General features: G+C 36.2%; 3 protein-coding genes across 5 annotated transcripts in view; all 3 read right to left on the bottom strand.

Annotated features, from left to right (window-relative positions):
- The window catches only part of LOC105163432 (serine/threonine-protein kinase 38-like), a 7190-nt gene extending 4375 nt beyond the window's left edge, over positions 1-2815 (bottom strand). Inside the window, exons 1-4 of the mRNA XM_011081772.2 lie at positions 2680-2815; positions 2264-2587; positions 1452-1781; positions 700-889 (exon numbers count right to left, since the gene is read on the bottom strand). Of these exons, the coding sequence (XP_011080074.1) occupies positions 700-889; positions 1452-1675 (414 nt within the window). The 5' untranslated portion in view covers positions 1676-1781; positions 2264-2587; positions 2680-2815. The remainder of the gene's footprint in view (positions 1-699; positions 890-1451; positions 1782-2263; positions 2588-2679) is intronic.
- On the bottom strand, positions 4023-6832 carry LOC105163431 (ABC transporter I family member 19). Of its 3 annotated transcripts, none has more exons than XM_020695104.1 (7): positions 6654-6832; positions 6332-6384; positions 6091-6251; positions 5662-5713; positions 5219-5355; positions 4762-4848; positions 4023-4522 (listed from the first exon to the last, which is right to left on the bottom strand). In XM_020695104.1, the coding sequence occupies exons 1-7, from the start codon at positions 6656-6658 to the stop codon at positions 4235-4237; spliced, it is 783 nt and encodes a 260-aa protein (XP_020550763.1). In that variant the 5' UTR covers positions 6659-6832; the 3' UTR covers positions 4023-4234. The 3 variants fall into 3 exon arrangements, with proteins under 3 accessions (XP_020550763.1, XP_020550762.1, XP_011080072.1); XM_020695103.1 differs by having other exon boundaries at positions 6332-6589; positions 6654-6831; XM_011081770.2 differs by having other exon boundaries at positions 6332-6831.
- LOC105163430 (uncharacterized protein At1g03900) lies at positions 7937-11362 on the bottom strand. The gene is made up of 4 exons (XM_011081769.2): positions 10799-11362; positions 10713-10757; positions 9353-9628; positions 7937-8234 (listed from the first exon to the last, which is right to left on the bottom strand). Exons 1-4 carry the CDS (start codon positions 11234-11236, stop codon positions 8166-8168), a joined length of 828 nt encoding a protein of 275 aa, XP_011080071.1. The 5' UTR covers positions 11237-11362; the 3' UTR covers positions 7937-8165.

Below are 11644 nucleotides of genomic sequence, written 5' to 3'. Positions count from 1 at the left end.
AAACAACCAATCATTAGGATTTTTTATTTCAGCGCTTCTCTAATTAGAAGATATTTAGATATCCCAGAAAATCTGATTCTACAAATCCAATTAGAGAGCACCTACTTTAAAGCAATGGGTTTGGAATGGAAGCACTATCATTTGTCCACTCCCTTATGCGTGCTCCATATATATCATTTCTCAATTCAACATTCCATGATAATCCCATGAGTAAGGGTTTATGTATTTGCTCTCCTCAATGCAGGTCAATAACCTCAAGATATGAGTCATATCTAAAAAGTATTAAATGCGATCAAGCATTTAAATTAAGTTAGAATGGAACCCAGTCTTCCATCTCTCCGCCACATCGAAGAGCAGCTTTCCTATCAACAACTTTTCCCATCCCCTACCATAACTGCAATCACCACTGCTATAGATACCAACGCCCACAGTCATTCCAGCTACCACCATCATCCCCGCTATTTTGCCATCATCAACCCCTTTTTATTCCGTTCTCCTAGTTGCAGAGGAATCTCTCTTAGCACCAAAAATTGGCTAATGCACTCTACTGACACTTACAGACCCAGAGGTTAGATAAACCAGGACTCGGCCAAATTGAGGTTCTTGGCAGGCTGAGGACTCGATAGGAGTCATGTATTATGAAGTTAATTCTATAAAATCAACTGGAGCAAGTTATGAAAACTGAGGCAGGCAAAATAGTTGTAGTAATTTTACCTCCCCAAAAGCACCCTTCCCAATCATTGTCAGCAATTCAAAATCATCAGCACCCATTTTGTGCCTCTGGAGACGCATATATTCAGTTTCCTTCTTTTCTAAAAATTTTAATAGGTTATTTTGATCTTCCTCGGATACATCAGCATCAGCTAGCTTCTTTTCGAGTAAACTTCGCCTGTTAACAAACAAATGTGAAACGAGAGCCACTTGTAAAGAGAAACAGAAAAGCGGGAATTCCTATCTCGTAAATTATATAAATCCAGAATATGATGGTGTAACGAAGTAAATGATTAGAGAAAAGATTCGCTGGGGATTAATTGAGAAGAATAAACCACGATTTCAAGAAAACTACTTTTTCTTTTTATTTTTCATTCAGTGAGAAAGAAACGAAAAAAGAAAACAGCAGTACAGAAAAATAAGGCAACCTGTGCCTTAAATTTAATTTTTCTAGTGACAATTTTTGCCAGTTACAACTAAGTAATCATACTGACCCAGGGTGTTGGCAAAGCCTTTTCGTCATTTCCTATTATTACACAATTGTTCATCTACTATAGCCATTTTCTTATATTATTATGACATTGTTCCTGATCATGGAATCACACATTGAAACAGAGAACCGCTATCAACCGCAAACACATGCATTTCAATTGCAAAAATTACTATCTGATGCAAAAGCGAAAAAAAGGAAATTCCTTGAACAAAATAGAGATGCAAGAAGCTCAATAAATGCAACATACCGCTCTCTCCTTTCCTGAAGATTTTTCATCTGCTCCTTGTAATGGTTTTCAATATATTGCTTGGCAGCAGCTACCCTCTGCTTTGTGAGATTTGAGGCTTCCTCTGCCGAAACTGGTTGTGGGTCTTCTCTTCCACTGTTTCCCATTGAATCCTTCTTTCTAGTCGATGACCTCAAGCGATCTCGTGGTTGAAACTTCTGGAACCAACTCCTTGCTGAATCCATTGATTTCTTATCCTCAGCTTAAGAGGCAATTTGTACACAGCTGCCCAGCCAAGTCTCTCATTGTACAGTGACACCATTCATTTCATGCACCAAATGAAAAACCCACCTATATTAGAAAAACAATCTTAGTACCAAGTTTGCATCTGAATAGAATAATGTATATCCAAGTTACTATATACGACACCAGGCAAAATCTCAGTGAATAACACCGGAATCACTTTAGAACCTTAATCATACACAGAAAATACAGTACATAAACAAGTTACAAACTTACACCAACCCTGCCAAAATAACAAAACCTACCAATTTCAAAGCATTATTCAACTCTTAACAAACCACAAAATATAGCAATTGCGTACATCACTCAAACACAAACAAAACCGGATTCAGCCACATGAACAAGATTCAACACAAAAACTAGAAAATTTGATCAAGATGGAAAAACACGAAACAAAGCTTCCCACAAAAGGAACAAAACACATCTTCCCGTTCTGGCGGCCTCCATGAAACCACCACTCTATATTTCACACCAAAAGGAGAAACAAAACAAAGACAACAACACCAACAGGAACCAACAGAAAACCATACCCTCAAACGATCATAACACCACCTTGATTCTTGAAACTCCCTTGAATTGGAAATAACCTCAAGAATTTCACCAACCCTGTTGGAAAACCCACGAAAAGTCAACGGCCCAAAATTGCGCAGAAGCTCCAAAAATCCACTCAAGAACATGCGCCACAAAATCAAGACACAAGATTCCAGTCCCCAGAAGAGATAGATAAGAATGAGAGAATAATCCAGCGAAGACAAAAGGCAGAGCAATCGGCAGAAAGATCGGGTTACCGCCAAAAATCCTAAGAGACGGAGAGAGAAAACCGATCCGCGAAATACAACCGTGCACGTATACACCTATACACATAAACAAATACATAACATTATTGATCAAATTAAAAACAAAAAACTAATCCGCCATTTTCGCAGGTCGGAGAAAGTAAGGTCACCTTCGCATGATACTAAGACGTTTTCTCCACTATTAATAACTCTTTTCTTCTTCTTTCTTTCTTTCCAACTTCCGCTCAAATTTATTTCTCCACATTAAATACTCCGTACATGACCTTACTGTAACGTAACAACGCAGTACTAATTTATTATATCTTATATAAAATTATATGAATAAATTCAAATAATTCTTATTAAAATTTTAATTTTTTTATGTTTAAATTTATTCATTCAAACATAATGTTTTATTATCTGTGCTGTATGATTGATTTAATTGCATTAATTTGTGTTAGGAGTTGACTAATAAAACCACTGCACATGGATGTCAATGCCCTTTAATGTCTTCTTCTGCAACAATTATATATATAAAAGATGGGCAGATTATGCAGTTGGAATCTATTAATTCCACATTATTATCACTATTTGGTAATTTATGATTTAAAAAAAAAAACCTTAAATTTGAATAGTTGTTTTCTTTTTTCTAATATAGATTAATTATCTTGATTTTGAAATAATGTGATTGTGGGTATTTATTGGATAATTTTTATATATATAGAGTAAATTATTATAAATTCTTATGAGGTTTGTCATGATTATAAATATCAATTCATGATGGGTATCTTTCAAAAGGGTATTTTTAATTTTTTTAAATAATAAATTTAAAAAATATCAATGTAATTTATGCCATGTATATGATGAAGACAAATTCTGAATATGGGTGCATAATAATATTCTTGGCTGAAACCTCAACATCTGTTTGGTTGTGTCTGGCTTGTAACTTTGCTAGGCTCCACTGCTGAGCACGGAGTTATGATAGTGCTCGTGGGGACTTCTAAAACATGTGGGGTGAATTTAAGAATCCCAACGCCATTCATGTCGTCTGCCTTAATGATAATAAAGTTGGGGTTTTAAAAACACTTCTTTTCCCCAATATTTTAAGTTCCAGTTATAAGAGTCTCTCTATTTTTGCAATAACAAAAATCTTATCTTAAAAAGTAATGGGACATGAATCCTACATTGCGTTTGACAATTTTGTACGTGTCTCATATGCAAAGACGAGTAACGGGGTTAACATGTAAGAGAAAGTGAGAATAGAGATAAAATTATGGGTGAGGATGATAAAATGGGTGGACGTGTCTTGGAGTAGGAGAAAATGAGTCTAGATTTGTTTGGCAAGAAAAAGTGACACGTTTAGTTGGTGTTCTTGCAAATCAATCCCATTCACCACCTACAATTTCTGATATTTTGTGACTTGTGTTGGAAGAAACAAGTATAGGCATAATTCAAATTGTGTGTCAAAAGGGTTTCACAAGATAACGCACATATGCCACAAAAGTAGCATCCATGAACAGAAAATGTGATTTTTGCCAAAATGAGTGAACTGTAACGATACATAAGTGTGAATGAAATTTTCAAATCATATGACCCTAAAGACGAATAAGAAAGAAAGCAGACACATATGTTTTGTTTTGCTACAGCAGCAAGAACAAAACTTCTATAAGCAGATGCATACTTTGGACTGTGGGGTGGGTTCGATCTTGACTGAAACACAGCGGATCAACGGTAGTATGCCATATGTCTTGAAGACCTAAAAGGAGAATTATCAAACGGAGAGGATTTCTGGAGTGGGGATGGAGAGTTGACTGGTTTTTTCTTTTCAATCTTAGTTTCAGTCCGGAGCCACGACTCAACGACAGAGAGCAAATTCATGTTATTCTTCAGTTCTTTCAGATCAGCTAGTTTATCTGACCTCTTCAGTACACCCTCTTGAACATAAACAAGATCGGTTGCCCAGGTCTCCAGCCCATCAAAAATGTGAGTTGCATAAACAATTGTTGCTCTTCTCTGAAAATATGACATCAGATGAACGGACTTAACATTGCATTTGATGGTTTTTTATAGTTGCGGACTACATAACCCATCACGTATTGTAAATAACTTAATGCATAAAAAAAAAGTATAACGAGCAATTCCTGATGTTACTCTTAACACATTGTAGTCAAACCAGATATGGTGACGCAAAGAGGCTTAAGAAGCAACTAAGTTCCCTTGGTCCGACTGTAGAGAGGATTAGCATGGCATACCTGTTCACACTCTTCCTTGAAAAATTCCAGCAAATCCATCCTAGCCACGACATCCAGGTCGACAGTGACCTCATCAAGCAAAAGTACCTGGATAGACTAGCTCATTATTAGCAAAACGACCAATAAACAGAACAATTCCAGACAGAGACTATTAACATGTAATCTACGCCACTTAAGATTGATAACACATAGTAAATTCGATGCCTTCACACCCACCACTAGAACCCACTTACGTAACATACCAACTAAAAGAAAACAACTCCTGAACAGTCAGAAATAATGTATGTATAGCTATAGAAAGTGAAATAAAACAAGAAAGCAGCCATGAACTCCAATAGAATTTAACATCTCACTGATCACACATTTTGAGACAGCACATAAGCACAACCTAGAGAAATTTTAGGGTATAAAGCTTAAACATTATCATCATCTGGTCAGCTATGCAGACAAAAGTTACCTTGTAAGGATGAAGGAGACCCATGCAGATCTGGACTCGACGACGTTGACCATCAGAAACTTTGTGCATTCTCCAATGAAGATCAATATCCAACAACTCAATCAGCTTATCTCGCCTAACAGGGTCAACCCCTTCAACTAGATCACAACACGGAAAAGCAAAAGAAACTTTTGGTAATTCCTTAATTTCTAATTCTCACCAGACTCAACCGATAACAACCCCTTGGATAGAAAATGCAATATAAACTATCAACTTTATGTAAATAATTTAATGCAATGGATTCGGGAAAATCCACAACCACACAGAGTCACCAAAAACTGGAATCAAGAACATTCTGCACTGCTAATATGAAATCTACCAAATGGATTAGTCACGAATTGATGTTGAAACCAGATAATCAACCGTATAGACAAATAACGAATAGAAATAGCCATCCTACGCACCTCCAAAAATCATATGTTCTGCAGAGAAGTCTCCTTGGAGCGGCAGCTCGCCCTAAATTTTCAGGAAATAAAATAAAAAAAGAAATAAACTCAATCCAACATCCAAATATAGACATACCACAGATGAAGCTGGAAAAACCACTATCATCTTGTTGATAAAGCACAATAACAATAATAATGATCTCAGCAATTAACAACACATTAAAACTGAATAAGCTTTTTGACAACCAAATTCTACAATCTCACACCAGACCATGGAAATACTGAGTAGCAAACTTATCAATACATGTAATTCTTGCTAAGCAGAAAAATCAATTAACACCATTAGACTTCAAAAAACCACAATGAAAACAAACTTAACATTTTCGGTGAGTTTATAATACAAAACGTAATCCATGAAGAGAATTTAAATGGATGGAGACAACTCACAGCAGAGCCCACAGTTTTACTCCAAGATTCTCCCAAATATGCCAAATCACCACTGCAAACGAGACTCGTGTCGTGAAAAGCCGAACAGTTCAACACTCTCACCACATCTCTCCCTCCCACCATATGCTTCCCCGCCAATATCCTCAGCAAAGTCGTCTTCCCTGTTCAAAAAACCAACACTAGATAATAACACAAATACGGGATTAAAAACATTGAATCCGCAAAGAATGAAAACGCGCACCAGATCCATTGGCGCCCACGAGGAGGCACCGCGATCCTGGGTAGATGTTGAGACTGAAATCGAAGAACAAAGGGGAATTAGCGTCGTAGGAGAACTGCATGCCGCTAACTTGTATACTATGTGATTCTTCCCCCATTTTCTAATCACTACTGATGGGCTTGGTTTGCCCTGGGTGGATTTCTTGAGTTCCGGAAGCGGCGCCGCCAACCAACCGCCGACTGGTCTCACTGCTGCTCCCCCTATGGATTGGCGGGTGCACTGCCACGGGTTCAAGATCAAATATATGGACGGGATGCAAAACAGCTGGAAATCTTGCACCTACCTCATTAATTGGTCGTCAATTCTGAAGAAAAACAATTTAGATTTGTTGAAAAGTGAAAATTACTAGACTAAGAAATCAATTTGATCAAACTATCAAGAAGTTAATCAAATCAACATGATAATCTGGTAGTTTATATGGGTTGAAAGGGATCTTTTACAGTTTTGGTTTTTTATCTCGATTTTATCTGACTTCTCTAATATGCGTATCTTAGTGTAAATATGTTGCGGTGGGGGGTGAGGGGGGGGGCGTTGTCAATTTTAATTTTTGAAAATACATTGAAAAATAAGAATAATTCGATAGATTGGGATATATTATATAATCAGTTTTGATGATTGGTTTAGTGGTATTTGATATAATTTTTTGAAAAGATTAAATGAAAATATACTTAATATTACTTTTAAACAATATAAAGAGTATTACAAACGTGTTATTATACATACTATAAGAGAAAGGATGCTGGATGGATTATGTTTTGATTTTGAGCATTTTTTTATAAGGATTAATTATTCACATAATCCTTTTGAAAATTAGTCGTTGTGGCACGCATTTCTGCATGCATATAATAAATAATTTTTTACACTTAAAAAATATTATGCATAAAAGCAAAATATACAAATCACTACATTATATTAAAAAAATAAATAACTAATTTCTTAATTAAATATAATTTGAAAAATTGAATAAGATAATTATTTTATTAGTTTAAGGACATTTTTAATTTTATAAAAAATTGATGAAATGGTGTCATTAACCGTCGTTTATGTGTATAGAGCCCTTTTCATTTTAAATTAGTATATATATAAAATTATACTTTCTTAAAAAACAATTTCAAAATTATATTTATATTCTTTTAAAAAATTATCGATTTACATTTGACTTTCTTTCATTAAGATTTGAACGATAATATTGACATAAACAAATATATATATATATTAATTTTATCTCTAATTTAATATTTTTATACTTATAAAAGAATAAATAAAAATATATATACATACTAAATAAGAATAGCATCATTACATTTTTTTTTTCTTATAAGTAGAAAATTATACGGAAATCATTTTCTTTTCTTTTCTTTCATTTGTGGATTAGCGCGCTTTTTTTCATAATTTCACGATTTTATCCTCGAGGATACAACCCGTCTTCTCTTAACTTGTTTCATTTTATTCCCCTCTCTAAGAAGGAGTTCAACTCTTTATCCTCACCTCTCCCCTCCACTCCAATGGTTTCACTTATTGGAATGGAGCTTACTGTTTCTAAAAGGGATACTTTGCTCCGAAATCTTAAAGAAAAAGCCACACTCTTATCTTTTTTACATAGATAAAACAAGAATGAATGATATTATATATAGATAGAGAGTTTTTCTTTTTTTCTTTGGAAGATCTTGGTCCCGGACAACGAGCAAATAATAGATTTTCTTTCTCCCCAACCTCTTCACATTTCCCTTTCGACATTTTTCCTCTTTCTTAATACAACAGCATCAAAGACACCAAAAGTTGTAATCTCAAGTCTTCAGAATGCCGCCCAGCCAGCTGCAGAGGTTTTCGCAGACTCTGATCCAGCACTGGATGGAAGGTTCTTCTGCAGTTCCAACCAATAGGAGGCAAAATAATATGGTGAATATTTTATCTTGCTCACTAGAACATCAAGAACTACTCACAGCTTGAAGCTAAAAGCACACACAGGTCATAAGTTTGGAGCTAATGCACAATGATATACCTTCATGCCTCCATGGCACAAAGTTGTTTCATTTAGAATGCAGAAAGTCTCAGATTTTTTGCATGCACCCTCTGTCTATCCTACACAAAACTACTTCCTTCAACTTTTGTTTTCACACAAGAGTAGAACGATTATCCAGCAAGGTTAAGCACGCGATACTGGATATAGATAAAACAAATGACTACTGAATATGCTTAAGTAACTGAATGCCGAAGAGAGTACATCTAGACCTCTTTAATAGATAATCCGCAACGTTCCTTGTATAGAAAGACTGAAAATCATATAAACAATTGATAATAGTGAAATGGTGAACTACACACATGATCAATTGCCACTGACCTTGGTCTGGGGTCCTGTCCCTCTTCTAGAAACACTCATGATCTTTATCCATCTAGTAATGTTCAGAATTGCGCCATCAATTACTGATAGCCCTTCCAACATTAAAACTTTCTTTGTTGACTAGAAAAAGAGTTGAAAGGCCATCAACTAACCATAGAATTGCATGCTGAATTTACAATTATGCAAAAAAGATCCTTGATTATAGTTTCTTCCTGAAATTCATTTTTAAACAGCAAAGTTTCATTTTCTTACCTCAAGGATTAATTGGCTCAGATTACATTAGATTAGATAAACTCACAATTATCCACCAACAGACCCAAGAAAACTCAGAACACAGAGGACTCTCCCATTATGGAGAAAGTCATATTGTCCAGCGTGAAGAAACATAGCAATAACCAGTCAAAGACTCAGAAAAAGAAAAAAAAAAAAGAAAAATAGCAATACTGCTAATTCATCTAGATGAAAAGTTGCTTTCCGTAAATTAAATAAAGACATTGAACAATAAGGTCGAAAACTGTATCTGTGGAACAGTAAAATGTTTTACACAGAAAACCTTATATCAACATCGTGAAGATAAAAACTAAAGAAATAGACAAGTTACCAAAAACTAGCTTAGATGACTGGAAAAAAATAAGACATACCTCAAGTTGAGAGAGATCTGAAAGAGCATCAGTTGAGTGCCTTGAATTCTCCTTGGCTCCTTTAAGAGCAATGCCATGACTGCCAGAACTCATCCTTGCGGCAGCAGCATCATTGGGCGGCGGAGGAAGAGGAGACCTAATTTTGATTGCTCCACCAGGTGGGGGAGCAAGGCTTAGAGATTTAGGTTTTCCTGTTCCAGACAATCCCGCAGCGGAAAGCATGCCTGTTTTACTTGATGGTTTATTTTTTACATTTATTCGAATCGTTTCCCCTTCCTAAAGAAAAACAATTAAAGTTAGCTCCAATTAATTTTAGATCACGCGAGAGGACAGGAAAAATGACTGTGAAAACTTGTACTAGAAAAAAGAAATAATTTTAAGACACTAAAAGCACATTTAAAGTTAGGCAAATTTTGTTTAAGAACAGGACAGGAGGGGAAAGACGGCTGCCACAATTCATTTCTAGAAAAAGAAATAATTTTAAGACTATTAGTTTATTACCACTTACCATAATATATTATTCTCCTTCAAACTAAAAATCACATATTGCAAATTAAGTCCATTATCGTGATAAGAAAGACAAGAACAACATTCAGAAAACTAATTCATCATATGGCTGCAGGTAGGTATTAATTTTTGACACAATCTATAACTACATATATAACATCCTGGAATAGTATATAACTCATAAAAAGGAAGTAACAGCATTAGTTTCTACAGAATCTTAGTTTTGAAGAAAAAAAAATAGCAATTAGGATTAAGCAATTCCTCACTTAGAGACTCTTCTGATACTAATCACATGCTATTAATAGTGCAAAGAGAATGAACTAAAAAATGATCAACTCCGTGGAAGTTGAATGAGTTCAAGAATTGGTCGTTCCTACTTCTCTGCGGAATGAACTCAATCCTACATTTCCTATTAGCGCATCTGTTTGGAACTAGTGCTGCAGTTTTCTACCAAACTAAGATTAGGGAGGATAGAGAGACGGGCCTAATCTATTCCAGACTAGATCGATGCCAAACACAACCGAAGTTCAGTTCTCGTAGCTGTTGAAATGCGTAAAATTGCTATATGTCTCATGCAAAAGCATTTCGCCAATGCCATTAATTGTTTCCTCCTCAGGCTCACATCACTAGCAACCATTATTCGACTACCTAAACTTATCCAAAACCATCCGCCTAAAAATCAACAATGAACAATTACCAAAAATAGGTCATCTCCAAGAATTTTAGGAAATTAAACAGCAAAATTCCTGGTCATCACATTCTTAACCTTCAATGTAAATACAGCAAAACGTTAACATATTTAACTCTAGAATCAGAACTTCCATTTAGGAAACAAAAACACCAAGTAAATCACCTTCAATCTGTGATTAACCGCAGGATGTAAATCAATATGCCCCTCCTCCCCACCCTTTCCCCCCCCCCACCCTCCCCACCGCCAGCGCCACCATTTCCCATCTCCTTCTCCACCTCCCTCTTTACATACTTCTCGTGATCCGACAACGCAACATTGAAATCAAACGCCTCGTTCCTCTCATTAAACCCCAACCCTATAAACGCGTGTTTCCCACGCCCGTCCTCGATCCTCAACACGAAGTACCTCGACGAATCCAATACCGACTCCACAGCAGCCTCCCTCTGGCCCGGGTTCACAAAGCAAGCGGCAAAGAGCTCACCCGAGTTCGGGTCCTCAAGTCGGATCTCGCATCGGGTATCGCATGAGACTACCCGGAGTCGACCCGACCAGATCTTGTCGGACTGAAGCCACTCGCCGCACTTGTAGCCGCCGCTGGTGGGGCGGGGAGGGATCTTGTATACGGAGACTTCACGGACTACTAGGAGGGTGTGCTCGAAGGTCTCCTGGTCCTCCTCGTAAGCCATAACTACTCGATTTCAGAGCTCTGAATTCGGGTGCAATGGAATCCGGGATGCTTTTAACAGGATTTTTGTTAGATGGGTGGAGCCGGCAAGTGGAAGAGACGTGGGTTTTAAGCGTGTATACAGATACTGAAATGTCAACTGTAAAATAGTAGTAGCCATGCGGGTCGGGTGGTGACCCGGGCCAACTGATGCGGGTTTATCAATTTTGCAATATTTTAATTCAAATATTTTACTATAAAACAATAAGTTTCTCTTTATTAGTTTTTGCAATTCATTAATAAAATTATAAATATTAACTTTTTTCCAAGGAATTTCAAATAAATTCTTTTTTTACTTTCACTTTTATATTAAAACACTTATAATTTGTTGGAAAATTTCAGTTTCGTGTAATGAAATAAACATTTTTGA

The sequence above is a fragment of the Sesamum indicum genome, linkage group LG6 (assembly GCF_000512975.1).
Source record: "Sesamum indicum cultivar Zhongzhi No. 13 linkage group LG6, S_indicum_v1.0, whole genome shotgun sequence".
In the NCBI taxonomy this organism is placed as follows: Eukaryota; Viridiplantae; Streptophyta; class Magnoliopsida; order Lamiales; family Pedaliaceae; genus Sesamum; species Sesamum indicum.
Note: the sequence above shows the minus strand (reverse complement) of the source record. Positions and strands in the feature narration are given on the sequence as shown.

What these genes read in the sequence shown, in the direction of transcription:
- LOC105163431 (XM_011081770.2), bottom strand. Translation starts at nt 6,467, where the DNA reads ATGGGGGAAGAATCACATAGTATACAAGTTAGCGGCATGCAGTTCTCC. An exon ending in CGTGGGCGCCAATGGATCTG is followed by an intron (nt 6,252 to 6,331) that starts GTGCGCGTTTTC and finishes TTTTTTGAACAG; the next exon opens with GGAAGACGACTTTGCTGAGG. An exon ending in GTCTCCTTCATCCTTACAAG is followed by an intron (nt 4,849 to 5,218) that starts GTAACTTTTGTC and finishes TAGTCTATCCAG; the next exon opens with GTACTTTTGCTTGATGAGGT.
- LOC105163430 (XM_011081769.2), bottom strand. Translation starts at nt 11,236, where the DNA reads ATGGCTTACGAGGAGGACCAGGAGACCTTCGAGCACACCCTCCTAGTA. An exon ending in AGGAGATGGGAAATGGTGGC is followed by an intron (nt 10,758 to 10,798) that starts GCTGGCGGTGGG and finishes AAGGGTGGGGAG; the next exon opens with GAGGGGCATATTGATTTACA. An exon ending in CGGTTAATCACAGATTGAAG is followed by an intron (nt 9,629 to 10,712) that starts GTGATTTACTTG and finishes GTTTTTCTTTAG; the next exon opens with GAAGGGGAAACGATTCGAAT.